Here is a 22,292-nt window from a genome sequence, read left to right on the forward strand (position 1 = left end):
CGCTCCAGGGCCTGATTCTATGCATATTCAGATGCTGAAGAACCTTTCTCCTGCGGGTAAAGGTTTTCTTCTTCGTACTTACAATCGCATCTGGATTGAGGGACATGTTCCCGCATGCTGGCGCGAGTCTATTGTTGTCCCGATTCCTAAGCCGGGGAAGGACAAGCACTTGCCTTCCAGTTATCGACCCATCTCGCTTACCAGCTGTGTCTGTAAAGTGATGGAGCGAATGGTTAACTCTCGATTGGTTTGGCTGCTCGAGTCTCGACGCCTCCTTACCAATGTACAATGTGGATTTCGTAGGCGCCGGTCTGCTGTTGACCATCTGGTTACCTTGTCGACCTTCATTATGAATAACTTCTTGCGGAAGCGCCCGACCGCGGCTGTGTTCTTTGATTTGGAGAAGGCTTACGACACCTGTTGGAGGGCGGGCATTCTCCGCACCATGCATACATGGGGCCTTCGCGGTCGCCTCCCTCTTTTTATTCATTCCTTTTTAATGGATCGACAGTTCAGGGTACGTGTGGGTTCTGTCCTGTCAGACACCTTTCGCCAGGAGAATGGGGTGCCACAGGGCTCAGTTTTGAGCGTCGCTCTCTTCGCCATAGCGATCAATCCAATAATGGATTGCCTCCCAGCTGATGTATCAGGCTCCCTTTTCGTGGACGATTTTGCCATCTATTGCAGCGCGCAGCGTACGTGTTTCCTGGAGCGCTGTCTTCAGCGTTCTCTTGACCGTCTTTACTCCTGGAGTGTCACCAATGGCTTCCGTTTTTCTGCCGAGAAGACGGTCTGTATTAACTTCTGGCGCTACAAAGAGTTTCTCCCACCGTCCTTACGACTCGGTCCTGTTGCTCTCCCATTCGTGGAGACAACAAAATTTTTAGGTCTTACATTTGACAGGAAACTTAGTTGGTCTCCACATGTGTCTTATTTGGCTGCCCGTTGTACCCGTTCTCTCAATGTCCTCCGTGTTCTCAGTGGTATGTCGTGGGGAGCGGATCGAACCGTCCTACTTCGCCTATATCGGTCGATCGTCCGCTCCAAGCTGGATTATGGGAGCCTCGTATACTCCTCTGCACGGCCATCCATCTTACGCTGCCTCAACTCCATACAACATCGGGGTTTACGACTTGCGATCGGAGCGTTTTATACTAGTCCCGTCGAGAGTATTCATGCTGATGCTGGCGAGTTGCCACTCACCTGCCGGCGCGATATACTGCTTTGTCGGTATGCCTGTCGGCTACTGGCAATGCCCGACCACCCGTCTTATCGTTCCTTTTTTGATGACTCTCTCGACAGTCAATATGGGTTGTATGTCTCCGCCCTGCTACCCCCTGGAGTTCGCTTTCGTCGCCTCCTTCAACACCTTAATTTTTCACTCCCTGCCACCTTTCGAGTGGGCGAGAGCCACACGCCACCTTGGCTCCAGGCTCAGGTTCGCGTCCACCTTGACCTCTGCTCGCTCCCGAAGGAGGTTACCCCCGGTTCAGTCTACCACTCCCGTTTTGTCGAACTTCGTTCGAAGTTCATTAATGTGACCTTCATGTATACGGATGGCTCTAAGACCAATGACGGGGTCGGGTGTTCTTTTATTGTTGGGGCACAAAGTTTCCAATATCGGCTCCATGGCCATTGTTCGGTCTTCATAGCTGAGCTCTTTGCCCTCTACCAGGCTGTCCTTTACATCTGCCGCCACCGACATTCTGCATATGTCATCTGCTCCGATTCCCTGAGCGCTATCCAGAGCCTCGGTGATCCGTACCCGGTTCACCCTTTCGTGCACCGGATCCAACGCTCTCTTCAGCAGCTGGTGGACGTCGGTTCTCCGGTTAGCTTTATGTGGGTTCCTGGCCATGTCGGTATCCCTGGGAACGAAGCTGCAGATGCCGCGGCCAAGGCTGCGGTCCTCCAGCCTCGGACAGCTTCTTGTTGTGTCCCTTCATCAGATTGTAGCAGGGTAATTTGTCGGCGCATTGTATCGCTGTGGCATGCCGATTGGGCTGCACTTCCAGACAACAAGCTTCGGGCCTTGAAAGCTCTTCCCGTGGCTTGGACGTCCTCCTCACGCCCTTCTCGGCGGGAGGAGGTAGTTTTGGCCCGGTTGCGAATTGGCCACTGCCGGTTCAGCCATCGCCATCTGCTGACGGCTGCGCCGGCGCCGTTCAGCCCATGTGGGCAATTGCTGACGGTCCGCCACATTTTAATGTCGTGTCCGGAATTTAACACCCTGCGTCTCGATCTTGGCCTGCCATGTACTGTAGAAGCCATTTTAGCGGATGACCCACGAGCAGCTGCTCGCGTTCTTCGTTTTATCAATTTGACAAACCTCTCTAAGGACATTTGATGATGCTGTTTTTTAATCCTTTGCCTGTCAGTCTGTCTTTTATCGTGTTTTCCCTTTTAGTTGTTTTAAACTTGTGCCTCGCGGTGCATTCTTAACGTAGTCAGGGCGCTAATGACCATTGAAGTTGTGCGCCCTAAAACCACAAAAAAAAAAAAAAAAAAAAAAAAAAAAAAAAAAAAAAAAAAAAAAAAAAAGGAATTGCTCCAGCGATCAGCATGAGCTGATGGTGGGCATTAAAAAGCTGATGGAATGCCATGGAAGCCTTGGGAGGTTGTTGTTTGGACCATCCATGAAGTATGTGTGTCCGGGCTTCTTGCATTACCTCATCAGTACCGGTTGTGTCTGCAACCCGGGAGCTGGTTATGAGAAAAGAACCTACGGCGGCATCTGCTTGTTTGATGTGAAAACACTGAATTTCTTCTTTGCCCAACTCTGGTTTGGGTCTCCATGGAAGATGGGAGCGGGCATCAGTGTTGGCATGCTCAGTTGTGTTGTAGAAGTGAATCTCATACTGGTAGTGTGCCAAAAGTGAAGCCCAGCACTGGAGGTGGTTAGCAGTCCTTTCGGGAATCTTCACTGCTGGATTGAATAAGATCAGTGGTTTATGATCTGTGTTCAGGTAAAACTTAGTGCCATAAACAAACAAATGGAATTTCTTCAATGCAAAGATGATAGCCAGTGCTAGTTTTTCTATTTGTGACTATCTGTTTGGGTGTCAGTCAATGCTTTCGATCCATAGGCCACAGGTTGCTCAGAGCCATCCACCTCCCTGTGTGCCAGGACTGCTCAGACACCTTTATCAGATGCGTCCGCTGCAATAACTATCCGCTTTGTTGGATCAGAACATTCGAGGCATAGAGACGTCAACAACTAGGATTTCAACCTGTGGAAGGTGCGCTCGCAAGTTGGTGTGCTGGTGTCCACTGGAAAGGCCCCCATTTTTTTTCGTAACTGGGACAAGGGGGTGGTTTCTGTTGTTGCTGTGGGTTAGAACTTTCAGTAATGCAATATCTTCCCCAGAAAGGAATGAAGTTGCTTAAGCGTTGTTGGTCCAGCAAGTTTGAGTGTAGTTTCGACATGTTTATCCAGAGGACGAATGCCTGAGCTGGAAATGAGATGATTGAGGTACTCAGTCTCAGGCTGGAAAAAAATCTTTTTCTCTTCTGCATTTTAGGCCAGCCTCCCTTAAGACACTGGATAAAGATTTCAGAATGTGAAGGTTCTCCCTGTTACAATGATGTCGTCTAAATAGTTAATGCATCCATTCACTTTGAATAATAATTGTTACAAATACCACTGAAAAATGGCGGGGGTACGTGCTATAACAAACATTAGGCATTTCAAACGATAAAGCCTGTGCAGGATATTAAGTGTTAAAAAACTGTTGAGATTCTGCATCAAGGGGAAGTTGGAGATACACATCTGATGGGGTCTATTTTAGAGTTGTAGGTCCCACCTTTTAATTTTGACAATAATTCTTCTGGCTTCGAATAGGATATGTCTGAATCTCTGATTGGGTATTGACAGTTACTTTAAAATTGCTGCACAGGTGGATATTTTCCGTTGGCTTTTGCAGTATGACTAGTGGGGTAGCTTACTGACTAGAAGGAATAGGTTCTAGAACTGAAATTGCAATTAGATGGTCAAATTCTTTTACTTGGTCTCTGACAGCTAACACAATGGTGCGAGCTTGAAATTACTGAGGCCATGCATTATGTTTCAGTGTGTTGGGTGCCTCAAAATTGTTTACGGTGTCAAGTTCTGGGGTGAAAAGGTTCTCGTAATCCTGTCAGTGTGTCTTTAAGTCAGAGTACAGAACATCTTTGGCTAACAAATTCACATAATCATCTACTGAAATTCAAATTTCTGAAGAGAGTCAGGTCCAAACAAGTTCTCAGCAGAATCACTGTTAACGACTGAGAAGGTAATGTGGCTGGTGAAATTATGATATGTTGCTGGCAGTTTAACTTGATGACCACATATGATACGATTATCATAAGCCATTAGATGTCTCTTTGTTTCTTGCAAGTTTTAAATATGTACCGTAATTCAGAATGCTCATGGCTGTGCCGATGTCTACTTGTAATTGAACTGATTTCTTTGTAATTAGCACTTTTACAAAAAGCGTATTGGAGGTCTGTAGTGGTTACTAGATAAAAATCCATCTGTTGGGTAGGAGGCTCTCTTGCCTGATAGGACTTATGACTTACAGAAGCTAAATGGCCATTGACAGAACAGTTTTGGCAATTGGTCCATTTGTCAGGACAGTTTTCACATTGATGTTTTTTAAAATAATCCGGACATGACAACAACCATTTCGGTACCCAGGACCAGTTTGATTGGCTCGAGCAGGCTGGAGGACGTGCTTGGTTAATGGTACAGTGTTCTGCCTGTACAGTTGCAACATCCAAATTGCCGTTAGTGTGGCATTGGCTGCTGGCTCAGATGTGTTTGCCTTAATGGCTGCTATGTTGATTCATGACTCCTGTTTCTTATCTGCTGCTCAGGTCACTTCAAAGCTTTGTGCTAAGTTGAAAACTTTGTCTAATGACAAGTCTTAGAGTTGTAGTGCCTCATGCTGGAAATCTGTCGGGAGTACCCCGGATGATCATGTCTCTGATCTTTCCTTCTGCATATGACTCCTTATAATTCTGAGAGCCATTCGCTGAGTATGGCTGTTTCTTGCATTGTTAAAATGCTACCGGGGACATAATAAGGGTATGAAGCTCGTAATATTTAGCCAGCAATGACTGAATGTTTGAAAAGGTGAGCTCTGAAGAGTTAAATAAAGGGGCCAATTTGCACAGTAGGTGGTAAATCTCAGATTTTGACCACAACAATAACAAAGATTTCATGAGTCTGGCATTACCTGGAATGTGTGGGGAATGCGCCAGTAATCTCGATTTGTAGGCTTCCCAGTCCTCTAAAGCCTTAGCAAAGGAAGGAAAAGCTGACACTGCTGTGTTGCTTGCATCTGTAGTAAGCTTTGAAAAAGTGGTTGGAGAGTGTTAAGTTGCAGCATCTGGTTCTTGTCCTGCTGATGAATAAGTTGCGTGAGTAGAGCTTCCAGTGTAGATGGTTGATGGCTTGGCGGCATTTTCTTGTGTTATAACTAGAAATAACAGAAAAAAATATATCACCATTCTACGGTTTATTGACAAAACACTGATACAAATAATTCTGTTCCCATGCGCCAAGTTGAAGATGAACACTTTATGGAAAATTATATAAATTGATGGTGGTTATACCAATATCTAGTAATTGCAAGTGTTGAAGTACAAATTCCAGTACAGCCGAATCAACATCTAACAGCAGGTCCACCGCAGCATGGAGTAGAAACATAGCATGATGAGAACTGGCTTGTAGGGTCAGGAGCGGCATTAAAAAAGGCTCCATAGTTAACGAAGCTGGTGGCTGGGGTCACTGTATATTCTGCGCAGCCAATTGCTGAGTGTTACGGGTGGCCAATCACTGTGTTCTGAAGTGTGTGCGTGCAAAGGTGACCTGTGATGTTGGCAGTGGGCGATGCACGGAGAAGTTCGGCCAGTGATGCATTTCTTGGCCGCGCGTAATGGAGCATGCTGCTGCTCGGTGCTGAGATTTAATAGTGATGGATACTACACAGTATAAATTTATGCAAATAAAAAACTTAAGTAGTTCACTCCTTTATTGCCAACAGCTGGGAAATAAACAGCTGACTTCCATAAGTTCCCACCTCTTACGGTAATTTGTGACTGGAAGACACTTGAGACCATGAAACAGATTATCAAAGCCATAGAGTAATATATTTGTCTGTTCCAGGATGATAGTTTCTCACTGGATAACCACTGGAAAAATTACATTGATGTAAAAGATGACCATGTTAAAAAAATTAAGTAGGATTGAGAAATTTTTTCTTTGCTTGGGGTACTTTATTTCCAACCGGTGTCATGTTGATAACTTCATTGGCTGTGTACTTACTTGAGATTACTCCAGCAATATTTGGCATACACCAAGAAGTGCACTGAGCCACCAGCACAGCTGCAGCTTAGTTGGTCAAAACAATTCTGCTAGGCACCTCCAACTCAGTCTGATTTTTGGCTGTCATCTGATGTACTTGCAGTTGGCTGGTTGCCATTCTATGGCTGTAAAATCAGTGATACATTTCCAGCCGAATATTGTTTGGCAAATGATCATCAATTAGATATCCCTTTAGGTACTATGATCTGGATTTTTTTGATCCTGCCTGTATTGACCCCCACTTCCAGTTTCTGACAAGGCTGGTAAATTGACCTTTCTAACAGAAGACTAATACTCTTGATGCAGTACTGTATAGTGTTCTCAATGCTACAGTTGCCGCCAAACTGCACAATTGATAGACTGCCTGTTAAACAAATTTAACAGTTTGTATTGTAATTATGCACGCAAACAGTTGTCTAGCTCTATTTTAGTTCAGTACTGTGACCAATTATTTACACAAATTAGTCTAACGAGGGTATGCTGATGGTTAGTCTCTATGCTTTTCTGACACTGTCTGTGTGATTAGTCTCCCAGCCAAATTTGCTATTTCCCATACAGAGCTATAAACAGTACAGACAATACTGGAGGAGATGCGTAATGATTGAAGCAGTGTGTGCGCTGTCTGCCCTAAATCTGCAGAGACCAGTTGTACTCCTGGTATATAAGCGATGTCAGTGAAGTAATTACTGTGGCAGCTTGAACAAACAACTACATTCGACCAGTCAGTTGCAAGCAGGCAGCACTGTAGGTGCAGCCGTAGTGTGTTGATGTGTTGTCACAAATCATAATATAGCAGTATCTTTAAATCAAGTCTTAGACATTCCCTAAAATCTTATGAAGAAGAGAAAAGAATGTGCAAAGGTTGCCTCGCACACCTTGACTCCCGCACAATAACATTGGCACGTGGACGCCAGATGCAGTTTGATTGAAAAACAAAATGTGGAGAATGATTTTCTTCAAAATATCATCAAAGTTGACTAAACTTGGTGTTACCAGTGTGTACCTGTCACAAAATGAAAAAGTGTAGAAATTCACAGGACAGGTCCATGTGTTGACAACACAACAGACTTTCAGGCAAATGTGATATGAGAGTCAAACAACATCCCAGAAAAAGACTTTCTTTGACAGTTTCACATGTTTGCATGAATGTTCTGTGCATTGTACTCAAATGGGGGGTGGGGTGGGAGGGGGAGGGGAAACTATAGAACACCTAAAGCATTTAAACCGCCCTCTTAAATTCTGTTTTTTTATTAGCCCAGGCTCGAGAAACTTTTTGGGCTGACAGAGTATCGTTACTGATCCACTTGGGAAGTGCAAAACAAAGGGTCTCTCAGCTGAGAAAATCATTCTGGACAACTAATTAATGGTCACAAAATAGACTATCGGGCTGTGTAGAACATCTGACTAGCAGTTTCCTGGGAAAGTCACCCTTAAAAGATTGAGAATGTGGCCCTGCCTCTAAACACATTGCTATCTTACAAGGTTAGAGGACCCCACCAGTTTGTGGTGCTTGTGCCATACTAGTTCCAGCATGCCATATGTACAATCTTTTTATACACTGCTATAAGGGCACTCTTACATTTGGCAGAGCACATTCCCTCCTTTTCAGTAAGAGTGGTGCAAATAGAGTTCTGTATAGAATCAAGACTCTTTCCTTAAGTGATAGATGAAATTTTGGTGCATTAGTCTGACTCATTCTCCCTCTTGTTTGTCACTGGTGAGCCAGCTACATACGAGGTGTGTTCAAAAAGTAAAGTGACTTTATATTGTTATAAAAAAAATTATTTATTCATCAATATTCATGTTGTCCCCTTCAAAGTAATCCCCCTCAGATACAATACACTTGTGCCAATGCTTCTTCCAATCCTTGAAGCACTTCTCATAAGCACTTTTTGGTACAGCCTTGAGTACTTCCAGAGATACAGTTTTTATTTCCTCAGTCATTGAAAATCATCTTCCTTTCATAGGTCTCCTCAGTTTTGGGAACAGGAAAAAGTCACAGGGGGCCAAATCCATTGAAAATGGTGGTTGGGGCATGATTACGTGTTGTTTTTGGCCAAAAAATCTCACAAGCAATGAGGAATGAGCAGGTGCATTGTCAGGACGCAAAAGCCATGCATTGTTTTCCCACAATTCCGGACTTTTTTGCGTATTTCATATCTCAAATGGCGCATAACGTCAAGGTATTACTCCTTATAGCCCATACAACCTTGAGGCAAACATTCGTTATGTACTATGCCACAATGATTAAAAAAAAAAAAAAAAAAAAAACAGTGAGCAAAATGTAGTAACCACAACCAACTGCGGGAACACCTTGGGCTGCGGATCGGAGCTGCCAGGCGTGGAAGCCACCGGCGGTGGAGCATGCACCACCGGGTAAACACAAGGACGAATGGGTCGACAGACCAGCGACAACCGACAACAACTGACCACGACCGACTATGACAGACACAACAAGGAAGAGATAAACAACGGAGGTTTGTAGAAACCACAACACCAAACACCAACAGTAAATCCACTCGGAACCAGAGCCAGGCAAAAGTCAACAACAAGCAACGACAAGAACGCAGTACCGCCGAGATAGAAACTCAATCCAGAGCAAGTATCAGACTGACTGGACTAGGGCAGAGCGGGTCCCTATATACGAAACTGGAGGGAGCGACTATTGGCCGCTGTCTGCACGTGGCCTAGCGGTGACACCCTCGCTGTGCGAGAGCCGCTGCGCGGAATAGCCGCTGCAGACGCGGAGCCCTCTATGGGCTGACCACGTCCATTTGTTCTGGCGTGTGTTCGACTTCCGCTGTGTGAGGTACTAGACAAAACTTTGACATTTGATCGAACTTATTGTGCTTTTTTCAGTCTTGGCTCTTCGGGATGCTCCCATTGGGATGACTGGGCTTTGATTTCGACATCATAACCGTAAACCCATGTTTCGTCACCAGTTATGACCCTTTTGAGCAAATCAGGATAATCATTGACATCATTCAAGAGCTCCTGAGTGATGCTCATGTAATGGTTCTTTTGATCAAAATTGAGAAGCTTTGGAAAAAACTTCGCTGACACGTCCCATGCCCAGAACATCCGAAAAAATTGTAAGACTCGAGCAGACAAATATTCCAACATCCTTAGCAACTTCTCTTACTGTAATTCGATGATCTTCCAAAACAATTTTCTTCACAGTTTCAATGTTATCATCTGTTGTTGATGTGCTGGGGCATCCAGAGTGAGGTTCATCATTTTCATATTCTCAGCCACTTTGTGACATCTTGTACTATTTCTAAATTTTCTTTTTTTTTTTTTTTTTTTTTTTTACTTAGAGCAGACTGGTCGTATGCCACTGTCAACATTTCAAGTGTTTCAGAGCACTTGATTCCATTTTTCACACACAATTTGATGCAAATTCTTTGCTCCATTTTTTTATAATACGAGGGTGGTCTAAAAATTTCTCGGAACTGAATACGAAAAAAGTACTTACATCACTGAAACTTCTTTTAATCTCCTTGTAGATTAATGCACTTGGTCCAATGTTGTTCCAGCACCTTGATCCCATCTTGAAAATGAGTTACCTCCAAGCCTGAAAAATAGTTGTCAACTCTGGCTATCAATTCTTCATTTGAAGTGAATCTTCGTCAACCGAGAAAATTTTTCAGTTTTGGGAAGAGATGGAAGTGTGACAGAGCCATATCAGGTGAATAAGGCGGGTGTGGCAACAATTCATACCATAGTTTGTGTAATTTTGCCATGACGACGGCACATGGGCGGGCGCGCATTGTCTTGATGGAAGATGACTTTCTTCCTTGCTCAACCTGGACTTTTTCTGCATATCTTTTGTTGCAATTTGTCCAGGAGGTGAGCATAGTATTTTTCAGTAATTGTTTGCCCAATGGGGAGATAATCTACAAACAGAATCCCCTTTGCATCCCAGAACATTGATGCCATGACCTTTTCCGCTGAAGGAATTCCCTTTGCTTACTTTGGTGGCAGAGAATCAGCATGTTTCCACCACTTTGACTGGTGTGTTGTCTCTTGGGGTATAGTAGTGCACCCAAGTTTCATCTATGGTCACAAACCGGCGCAAAAATTCTTGTTCATTTCTCCTAAAATGGGCCAAACATTGTTCAGATATGTCCATTCTCATGCATTTTTTATCCAGCTTAGTCGTGACACCCATCTTACAGATAATTTTTTCATTTCTAATTCTTCAGTTAAAATGTGATATACCCTTTCAGATGACATCTGGCAAGTGTGAGCAATTTCACGCACTTTCAATTAGTGATCCTCCAAGGCCATTTTGTGCACTTCTGCAATGATTTCTGGAGTAGTGGCACATCTTGGCCAACCACTGCATGGACCATCTAAGCTCTCTTGACCAAATTTAAATTCATCCGTCCACTTGGCAACAGTTGAACATGAAGGAGCAGAATCCTCCAGCGTATTCTGGAAATCGGCACGAATGTCCTTTGCTTTCATACCTTTCTCTACGAAGTACTTAAATCACTGCATGAATCTAGATCTCCCCCCCCCCCTCCCCCCATCTTAGCAAATCACCATGCGGGAACAACAACAGAGCCATGTCACCGCCACAACTCTCTTCTAAGAGCACCGACATGGCATGTGTTAACAGGCAACAGTTCAATGAATATCACGTGATCAACTTGTTGTGTTAGCACTGACCTCTGGTGGTGATTCCAAGAACTTTTCAAACCACCATCATAATCAAAAATCGCCGAACACACTAAGACACATTTAAATTATCTATCTGTCAAGAACAAACGAAGTATGCTGTACACTTGAAACTGTGAACATGTGTTTGGTACATGTGTAACAACAAAAAGATCGATAATCGAATGTACATTGCTCGTAATTTGAAAAGTCACATTACTTTTTGAGCAGCCCTCATACATCTGTGTGTGTGTGTGTGTGTGTGTGTGTGTGTGTGTGTGTGTGTGTGTCATTATTAAGCACTCCTCAGTTATTATGCAGAGTTAGCTTTCTGTTTTCGAACAGGTAGGTAGTCAAGTTGTGACAATCTTGTAAAGTTCTGTACTTGTTTGTGATTAAATTACTGTTTTTCACCATGGGAACAGGTACTTGCAAAATTGTTAGTTTTATTATACTTACTCTCTCACCAAAAATCCCATTTTATGATTTCAGTTTGTGTGTGTTGTGATGTCACATGCCAATATTCTTAATTACTTTACACTCCAGCGTATTTTCTAGTGACATACTTCTCTATTAGAAAGGATGGTTTAGGATCTTGTGAAGATGATAGTATGCATTCTTTTTCAGTTCTTCTGTTTCCTTCTCATAATATTGGTTGCGGAAATTGCTGCTGGAGCATGGGCTTATAGCAATAGTGACCGCTTAAAGGAACTAGTCAGTCAGAGTGTTACTGCAACCGTACAAGCTGATTATGGAACATCAGGAGCTGATTCACGTACAGCTACATTTGATGCTATACAGTCTGGAGTAAGTTCTTTAAAGTAGTTTCTTTTTTACACAGTGTTCCAACAATTTTTTGCCTGTTTTTTTGCAAAAGTGTGAAGGTGTGTGTGTGCAGGTAAATACGAGGTGCATTCAAGTTCTAAGGCCTCAGATTTTTTTTTTAAATTAACTACTCACCCGAAATCGATGAAACTTGCGTTACTTCTCGACATAATCGCCCTGCAGACATACACATTTTTCACAATGCTGACGCCATGATTCCATGGCAGCGGCGAAGGCTTCTTTAGGAGTCTGTTTTGACCACTGGAAAATCGCTGAGGCAATAGCAGCACGGCTGGTGAATGTGCGGCCACGGAGAGTGTCTTTCATTGTTGGAAAAAGCCAAAAGTCACTAGGAGCCAGGTCAGGTGAGTAGTGAGCATGAGGAATCACTTCAAAGTTGATATCACGAAGAAACTGATGCGTAACGTTAGCTCGATGTGCGGGTGCGTTGTCTTGGTGAAACAGCACACGCGCAGCCCTTCCTGGACGTTTTTGTTGCAGTGCAGGAAGGAATTTGTTCTTCAAAACATTTTCATGCACCTGTTACCGTAGTGCCCTTTGGAATGCAATGGGTAAGGATTACGCCCTCGCTGTCCCAGCACATGGACACCATAATTTTTTCAGCACTGGCGGTTACCCGAAATTTTTTTGGTGGCGGTGAATCTGTGTGCTTCCATTGAGCTGACTGGTGCTTTGTTTCTGGATTGAAAAATGGCATCTACGTCTCATCCATTGTCACAACCGACAAAAAGAAAGTCCCATTCGTGCTGTCGTTGCACGTCAACATTGCTTGGCAACATGCCACACGGGCAGCCATGTGGTCGTCCGTCAGCATTCGTGGCACCCACCTGGATGACACTTTTCGCATTTTCAGATTGTCATGCAGGATTGTGTGCACAGAACCCACAGAAATGCCAACTCTGGAGGCGATCTGTTAAACAGTCATTCGGCGGTCCCCCAAAACAATTCTCTCCACTTTCTCGCTCATGTCGTCAGACCAGCTTGTGCGAGCCCGAGGTTGTTTCAGTTTGTTGTCACTCGATGTTCTGCATTCATTAAACTGTTGCACCCACGAACGCACTTTAGACACATCCATAACTCCATCACCACATGTCGCCTTCAGCTGTCGATGAATTTCAATTGGTTTCACACCACGCAAATTCAGAAAAAGAATGATTGCACGCTGTTCAAGTAAGGAAAACGTTGCCATTTTAAGTATTTAAAACAGTTCTCATTCTCGCCGCTGGCAGTAAAATTCCATCTGCCGTACGGTGCTGCTATCTCTGGAACGTATTGACAATGAACGCGGCCTCATTTTAAAACAATGCGCATGTTTCTATCTTTCTCCAGTCCGGAGAAAAAAAATCGGAGGCCTTAGAACTTGAATGCACCTCGTACATATGCACATTTCTTCGTTCAGATCGTATTTCTGTATTTTAGGATCACTTGGGACAAAGTGAGCAGACTTCACTCAAATCAAAATTTCTAGTAATCAGTTTCAAAACTGAAAATATGATAGCTGTCTGTGTGGATGGAATTTTTCGATTTGCTGCACATGTTGGTACATTGTCAATGAAATTAGCAATTTTTCAAAAAGGTTCTATCATTAATTTATCAATGTTTTGATTTGGTTCAGGAAGTAATTGTCAGCTATTTACTTACTGCTGTCTTTGTGAAAAAAGTATAATACCCATTTCAGAACATAGTGTTAATAGATCCCAAACTGGGGAACATACTTACTTTCTTTCCTTTGGGGCTCTTACATATGCATTTTCAAAGCTTTGAAGGTGTTCACATTTCTCAGTTCAGTGAAAAACAAATTTGAATATATACATTCAAATTTTTTTAAACTGTGTATTTGACATCTGTTTCGTAGGACAGGCGGGATATTTATAGATTGGAGCCTAATGTATATATGCTACAAATGTGAATTTTTCATACTTGAAATAATGATTGTGATATTTCTGTCCACAGTTGAAATGCTGCGGGGCATCTGGTCCAGGTGATTGGGCTAATAGTAAATTCAATATGCGTGACAAAAATATAGTGGAAGTGACAATTAAGAAGGCTGTCAATGTTTACAACATTCCTGCTAGCTGCTGCATTGATGGAATTACGAAAAAGGAATGTGAAGAAGGGCGCACAGTGATATTAACTGCTGCTATAAACAGACAAATTTATTCTGAGGTAATATGCAATGTACATCAAAGAAAAGTCACCACGTAGCTTCTGCATAGTATTGAACGTATTTTTGTATGATTCATATTGAACATTTTTGCCTTCAGAGCAATTTTACTTTGCTGGTACAGTTGTACATATACAGTAACAAGTAATGAAAAGAGTCAAAGTAACCATTGACAATACAGTAATACATTGAGCATTACACACACACACGCACACACACACACACACACACACACACACACACACTGGTTGGCAGAGGAAGACTCAGATGTTTGTTGGCTGGAGGGATGTAAGAAGTCTTCACGGGAGTATTCCTTCTGTCCTTTCCGGCATGCTGGTTATGTAGCAAGTGACTTTGCCCTGTGAGGCAAATGTTTGATGGCCTGTTGCACAGGTAGAGTAAGAGACAGCGGCACTACCATGACACTGAGTCATTTTACAACTGCAGTGGTGAATTTAATGTTGCATGTCTGCGTGGCCATGTCCTTCATGGAATTAGACGTAGCAAGAATAGTGCTGTTAGTGCCGGATGGTAGAACACCAGGTTTCCAACTAGCCAACAATTTGTGAGCAACCAGTTAAGGAAGGCACTTTTTCCTTCATCTGGATCTCCGGGACAGCCCACTCATAAAGCTACACGGAAAATCTTGGGAGGAGGCAGCGCGCGCGCGCGCGCGCGCGCGACCACAGCCTCTGGCAACTATGTGTGTATCTGTTGTCTATTTTTGACAAAGGCCTTGTTGGCCAAAACCTGATCATGTGACAGCCGTTTCGTTGTTCCTATCTGCGACACTATATGGTGATTAGCAGCTATCCTTTTCATAATATTGCTATATTACATCCTGGATTTTCCATTGTGTGTCTATATAAATTTTGACCTGGGCAAGGCATTGATTGGGTGGAGCATGTTTGAAGAACAAAAAGAAAGATGGTTAGGTTAGGTTAGGAACGGATAAAGAGAAGTAACAGTAAGGATTATGGACTGGAGGAGCAACAAGGGAACAGAATGAGGATCTGGCACCAGTGCGAAATGGTCCTGGTTGCAGGTAGGGGAAATTGAATGTGTGGTATACATTGAGGGGATGATGAGTGGAGGGAGTGGAGTTGAAGGTGGGTATGGGATAGAAGCTAGCAGAGCTTGAGGCCAGTGGGATTACGGGTTCAAAGAATCTGTTGTAGAGACAGATCACATGTATGCAGCTAGATAATAAGTTCTCCCAATAATTTATGGAAGCATCTCACAATTTCCTTGTTGAGGCATTTTATACACCCTCAGCAGCAAAGTACGAAAGGAAAATGTGAAATATTTGCCATGGACAGTTACAGATGCACTAAGGATGCATCTGCCTTTTCATCAATTTTGACGGAAGCACCACTCTGTCCAACATGACAGACAGAATGCATGTTGGCACTAAGGATGTATCTACCTTTTTCATCAACTGATGGACTGCAACGACACCCTGATCAGAGAGGTATGTTTGGATTTCTGCATCAGTCAGACCAGCTAGCAGCCTCAATTGCTGGCCCTGTGAAATCCTACTCACATTTAGGCAATGGTACTTTGCGTCTGGAGACAACTTCTGATTCTCGAGCACAACTGCTTGCTGCTTCGCTCCTCCAGGGCTATCCTGTTCATGTTGAGGCCTATCAAATGCTGAATTCTTCCTGTGGTGTTATTTATACTAGGCTGCTAGATGGTCTGGCTGATGCAGAAATCCAAACATACCTCTCTGATCAGGGTGGTGTTGCAGTCCATCAGTTGATGAAAAAGGTAGATGCATCCTTAGTGCCCACATGCGCTCTGTTTCTTATGTTGGACAGAATGGTGCTTCCGTCAAAGATCAAAGCATGCTATGAAGTTATCACAGTCTGAACTCTATGTGCTGCTACACTTGAATGTCCTGTCGACAGCCACCAAAATGTGTAACCTGTGGGTAGGGATGAGCATGTGGGCGATTGTCCACCTCCTTCTCCCTGCTGTATCAATTGCAATGGTGATCGTGCTGCCTCCTCCCAAGATTTTCCGTGTAGCTTGATGAGTGGGCTGTCCCGGAGATCCAGATGAAGGAAAAAGTGCCTTCCTTAACTGGTTGCTCACAAATTGTTGGCTAGTTGGAAACCTGGTGTTCTACCATCCGGCACTAACAGCACTATTCTTGCTACGTCTAATTCCATGAAGGACATGGCCACGCAGACATGCAACATTAAATTCACCACTGCACTTGTAAAATGACCCAGTGTCATGGTAGTGCCGCTGTCTCTTACTCTACCTGTGCAACAGGCCATCAAACATTCGCCTCACAGGGCAAAGTCACTTGCTACATAACCAGCATGCCGGAAAGGACAGAAGGAATACTCCCGTGAAGACTTCTTACATCCCTCCAGCCAACAAACATCTGAGTCTTCCTCTGCCAACCAGAAAGCCTCTAAGAAATAAAACAAAGGCAAATGATCTTTTCCTTCACTGAGTCGGAGCTCCTCTTCAACAGTGTCTCCATATGATATACCCTCAACCTAGCCGACCTCTGTGTCACCAGTGCATGCAGCGAACCATTTTTCTGCCTTGGACTCTGCAGACTGACAGAAGGAGAATGCTGAAGCCTCTGTAGATCTTGTGGAGCAGGATCCTCCAGCCTCTGCGCCCTGTAATAGTGTGTCTTCGAAGACTGGCTCTCGGCAGCTGCCGAAGTGACACCCCTTCATTTTTTCCATCCTCCGCTTTCCTTGTCATGATTGTCCTCCAATGGAACATTCATGGTCTTCAATCCAACAAAGAGGACTCACAGCTGCTCTTGGAAGCACAGCATCTGCTTGTTATTTGCCTTCATAAAACAAAATTGCGTCCTCATGACCACTTTGGGCTCTCCCATTTCTTCCTGGTCCACTTTGACCTCCACCCCCTCCCCCGCTGCGAATGGCATTCCATCTCATGGGGAGTGACGCTGTTCATCCGGGAAAGTGATAACACTTTCTGCAGGTTAATTCTCAAGCACTTACAGTGCCAGCTGTTACTGATTTGTTTGACTGATGGGCTGCTAAGTGCTATACCACCTACTGCACTCCCCTGACTTAAGCCCTCGTGAGTGCAACTCTATTTCTAAACTGAAGGAAACACTTCACGGCATTCGTTTCAGAACTGCTACAAATTCATCGGGCAATAGATCGTGCCCCTTGAACTGTCAACACAACTGGCACTGCTAAGAGTATCCTACAACATCCATATCGCTGGCAACGGGTTATACACAGTGCTGGTGACTACTTTGAAAGTGAAACCTGTTTCTATTTTGTACAAGTGGTAAATAAATAGTTGTTACTATTGAAGTTCCAACCTTCGTATTAATGTAGAGGGTGGAGGTCAGCATCTGGGAAGGGTGTTGCAGGACCAGGTGGAACAGATGGGAGAAATGAGAAGTGTGTCATAGTACCAGAGTCCAAATTGTGAAGATATTGTCAATGAACCTGAGACCAGAGAAGGGGTTGGATGGCATGAAAAGATACATCTAGTTGCCCCATAAATAGGTTGGCATATAAGGGCGCCATTTCAGTGCCCAAGGCCATGTTGAGGATTGATTCACACAGCTTCATCTCTTGGGAGTGGGGATATAGGGAGGAGACAGTGGTTTTTCAGTTAGCAGGTCATTGGGAGCAGTAGTGTTAGTAGTGTGAACATTGGCCAGTAGGATGCTGTGTAGACATGTAGGAAGATGTGTGGTAAACAATAAAGATGAGTGAGCAGCAAGTTGCTGGGGAAAGGAGGGTGTTTTTTTTTTTGGGGAGGGGGGGGGGGGGGGCAGGGGAATAGGATTGCTATGGCAAAGCTAGAGGGCGGAAAAAGTCAGATAGCAGAAATCCCATGTAAGGTAGCAACAGTGAATCATCAGTATAGTGGTGGAGCCTTCATCTGCAGGTGAACAGATGAAGTGCTTTGCATGTCCAGTTTGCTTCAACAATCAGCCTGTCATTTGGTCTAACAAGGTTGACTGGACCCCATTCCAGGCCTTCATCTGCATCTACATGGATATTCTACAAATCCCACCCAAGTGCCTGGCAGAGGGTTCATTGAACAACCTTCACAATTCTGTCATTACACTTGTGAACAGCATGCGGAACAAACGAACACCCATATCTTTCCGTGTGAGCTCTGATCTGCCTTATTTTATTATGATGATTGCTTCTCCCTGTGTAGACAAACATCAACAAAACGTTCTCACATTTGGAGGAGAAACCTGGTGATTGAAATTTCGTGCGAACATTCTGCCACAGCGAAAAAAGCCTTTGTTTTAATGCTGTCCATCCTAAATCCTGTATAAAGTCCGTGACACTCTGTCACCTATTTCGCGATAATACAAAACATGCTGCACCCCCCCCCCCACTGCCCCTCCCCTCCTCCCCATCGGTGTACTCCGTTAATCCTATCTAGTAATGACCCCAGACTGCACGCCAAAAGAGGACAAACAAGTGTAGTGTAGGCAGTCTCTTTAGTAGATCTGTTACATTTTCTAAGTGTTCTGGCAATAAAATGGTCTTTGATTTGCGTTCCCCACAAAATTTTCTGCATGTTATTTCCAATTTAAGTTGTTGGTGATTGTAATTCCTAGATACTTAGGTTAATTTAATGCCTTTAGATTAGACATGATTTATTGTGTAATTGAAGTTTAACGGATTGCATTTAGCACTCACGTGGATGACCTCATGCTTTTCATTATTTATTGTTGACTGCCAATTTTTGCACCATTCAGATATCTTTCCTGAATCTTAGTGCGAATATTTTTGCTCTTCTGATAAGTTTACTACACAATAGATGATAGCATGAACTGCAAACTACCTAAGATGGTTGCTCAGATTGTGTCTTAAATTGTTCCTATAGATAAGGAACAGGAGAGGACCTATAACACTACCTTGGAGAATGCCAGAAATCACTTCCATTTTGCTCTGTCACTTTCCATGAGTTATTACAAACTGTGACCCCTCTGACAGGAAAGTGTGAATCTAGTGACATAACTGAGACAATATTCCACAAGCACACAATTTCACTGCAAGCTACGTGTGTGGTACAGTGTCAAAAGCTTTTTGGAAATCTAAAAATCCGGAATCAATTTGAAATCCCTTGTCAGTACTACTCAACACTTCATGTGAGTAAAGAGGTAGTTGTCTTTCACAAGAACAGTGTTTTCTAAACCGTATTGACTGTGTTTCAATAGGCCATACTCTTAGAGGTAATTCATATTGTACAAACACAATATATGTTCCAAAATCCTGCTGTATATTGACAGTGATATGGGCCTGTAATTTAGTGGATTATTCCTACTACCTTTCTTGAATATTGGTGCAACCTGTGTAACTTTACTGTATTTGGCTACAGATCTTTCGTCGAGTGAGCAGTTGTATGTGATTGTTAAGTATGGAGCTATTGCATCAACATACTCTGAAAGGAACCCAGCTGGTATACTGTCTGGGCCTGAATGCTTGCTTTTATTAAGTGATTTAAGTTGCTTCACTACTCAGAGGGTATCTACTTCTAAGTTATGTTGGCAGTTGTTCTCGGTTAGAATTCTGGAATATTTGCTTAATCTTCATTGGTGAAGGAATTTTGAGAGGCTATGTTTAGTTGGTTCAAATGGCTCTGAGCACTATGGGACTTAACATCTGTGGTCATCAGTCCCCTAGAACTTAGAACTACTTAAACCTAACTAACCTAAGGACATCACACACATCCATGCCCGAGGCAGGATTCGAACCTGCGACCGTAGCAGCCGCGCGGTTCCGGACTGAGCGCCTAGAACTGCTAGACCACCGCGACCGGCTGCTATGTTTAGTAAATTTGCTTTCTCAACACTGTCATCGATAGTATTCCTATTGCCATTGTGAAGGAAAGGCATTGACTGTGTCTTGCCGCTAGCATACTTAACATACGACCAGTATATCTGTGGATTTTCTGCCAGGTTTCAACATAGTTTTGCTGTGGAAACCTTTATAAGCTTCTTACATTGATGTCTGCGCTAAATTTCAAGCTTCTGTAAAAGATCGCCAGTCTTGGAGACTTTGTGTTCGTTTAAATTGGGCATACTTTTTCCATTGTATCTGCAACAGAGTTCTGACCCATTTTGTGTACCATGGGGGATCAGCTCTATTGTTTGCTAGTCTGTTTGGTATAAATCTCTCAATTGCTGGCAATACTGTTTCTTTGAATTAAAACCAAATCTGGTCTTCACTTATTTTGTTGATTTGAAAGGAATGCAGATTGTCTCTCAGGAATGCATCAAGTGAATTTTTATCTGCTGTATTGAATAGGTATATTTTTTCATTTACTTTTGGAGGATTTTGGGGGTTACAATATTCAGTCTTGCTATGACAACCCTCTGTTCACTAATCCCAGTATCCATTTTGATGCTCATTATTAAGTTAGGATTATTTGTTGCTAAGAGATCAAATGTGTTTTCACAACCATTTACTATTTGCGCGGGATCTTAAACTAATTGCTCTAAATAATTTTCAGAGAATGAGTTTAGCACTATTCTGGATTATGTTTTATGTGTACCCTGGGTTTAAAAATGTATTTTCGTGAACGTATCGAGGGTAAATTAAAATCACCACCAACTATAATTATATGAATCATGTACGTACTTGAAATTAAACTCAAGTTTTCTTTGAACCTTAGAGCAATTATATCACCTGAGTTGGAAGATCAGTAAAAGGGTCCATTTATTATTTTATTCCGGTTGCCAAAAATGATCTCTGCCCATGCTAACTCACAGAAACTGTCTACTTCAATTTCGCTACAAAATAGCCTACGTCTAACAGCAACGAACATGCCACCGCAACTATGTTTAGCCTATCCTTTCTGAACGCTGTTAGGTTCTTTGCAAAAATTTCAGCTGGACTTCTCTGTCTTTAACCAACTTTCAGTGCCTATAATGATTTGAGTATCAGTGCTTTCTATTAGTGCTTGGAGCTCTGGTACTTTGCCAACACAGCAACAACAATTTAAAAATGTTATACCAATGGTTCTGTATGTTTTTCCTATGTTTGGCCTGTACCCTTTGTGACTGAAGCCCTTCTTGTATTTCCCAGAGCCCCTCTAACCTAAAAACTGCCCAGTCCATGCCACAGGTCCCCTGCTACCCATGTAGCTGCCTCCTGCTTGTAGTGGACTCCTGATCCATTCAGCGGAACCTGAAACCCAACTACCCTATGGCACAACTCGAGGATCCTTTTCAAAACTGATCTTGGGACCTATTTGTTAATAGCTCACAACACTAACCACTAGACGATACAGGTTATTTGTAGGGTCTGTTTTAAGATTGTGGATCAGTGCTCTTTCTGCTGTTGCTGGGTTTGTGTGTTTTGGAATAAAGCTAGGAAAGGAAAGCGAGGTTGTGTCAGAGGAGAGGAAATCGTGGGAAGTAATCAGGCAGTGGTTGGACTGGGAATGGAGGAGTGCCACAGTTACATGAAGGCATAGTTTGAGAGAGGTTTTGTTCATTGTTTGTTTTTTGGTTGGTTTTTAGTGGGAGAAAAGTGTTTTTACTGTAGGGAATTGGTGAAGTAGAGTAGATCCTTCTCAAGTACTGCATGATTGAATTTGGGCATAGGACTGAAGGTGATGGCTTTGGAATGGACTGAAGCTTTAAAAGTAAAGGTACTTAGTGGTTATGTTAGCAGTCATGGTGCAGGTTTGTTTGGGTTCTGCATCTTGCAAGATGTTGATGGGTGAGTTTGAGGGAATGTGGCAAGACAGTCTGGGCCTTATAAGAGACTGGTGTGAAGGTGAGGGAGTGCCTGTGAGAGTAGCATTGTCTTGTTTAATAGTGGTTTTCATCAGAGAGCAGGAGAACTAGGAAGACAATAAATTGGATGACTTCTTGAGGTGGTGTTTGAAATGCTCTTTCAGTTGTTGGACAACCAGCAGGGACTTCTATTTGGGAGATGGAATGTAGGAAATTGGTACTGCATAGTAGGAGTAATTCATGGAGGTAACAGAGGTAGTTCAGGGGTTCTGTACCATAGAAATTTCTAAGTTCCTAAAGGATAGGGATTGGCAGAAACTGAAGACTTGGAACTCTTTATGAGAGGGGGTGTTGCATTTGGCAATAACACTTTTTGTAGTTAAGCCATTGGAGATTATTCTATGGGCTGCTTAGATATGTCAGAGAATACAAGGCCTGCCAACAGCTGTGTGGCATCACGCGTAGTGAACCACATAAACTACTGCGTAGCAAGGCATGCTGACACTTGTTACTCAGTCCCAAAATATTGAAAGTGAATCACACCTAAT

The 22,292-nt window shown here is 43.3% G+C and overlaps 1 protein-coding gene across 1 annotated transcript in view; it reads left to right on the top strand.

Annotated features, from left to right (window-relative positions):
• LOC126248860 (CD82 antigen) overlaps window positions 1-22,292 on the top strand; it is a 105,556-nt gene that overhangs the window by 65,358 nt on the left and 17,906 nt on the right. Inside the window, exons 3-4 of the mRNA XM_049950296.1 lie at window positions 11,636-11,815; window positions 13,808-14,020. Coding sequence (XP_049806253.1) covers window positions 11,636-11,815; window positions 13,808-14,020 — 393 coding nt within the window. The remainder of the gene's footprint in view (window positions 1-11,635; window positions 11,816-13,807; window positions 14,021-22,292) is intronic.

The sequence above is a fragment of the Schistocerca nitens genome, chromosome 3 (assembly GCF_023898315.1).
Source record: "Schistocerca nitens isolate TAMUIC-IGC-003100 chromosome 3, iqSchNite1.1, whole genome shotgun sequence".
NCBI lineage: Eukaryota > Metazoa > Arthropoda > Insecta > Orthoptera > Acrididae > Schistocerca > Schistocerca nitens.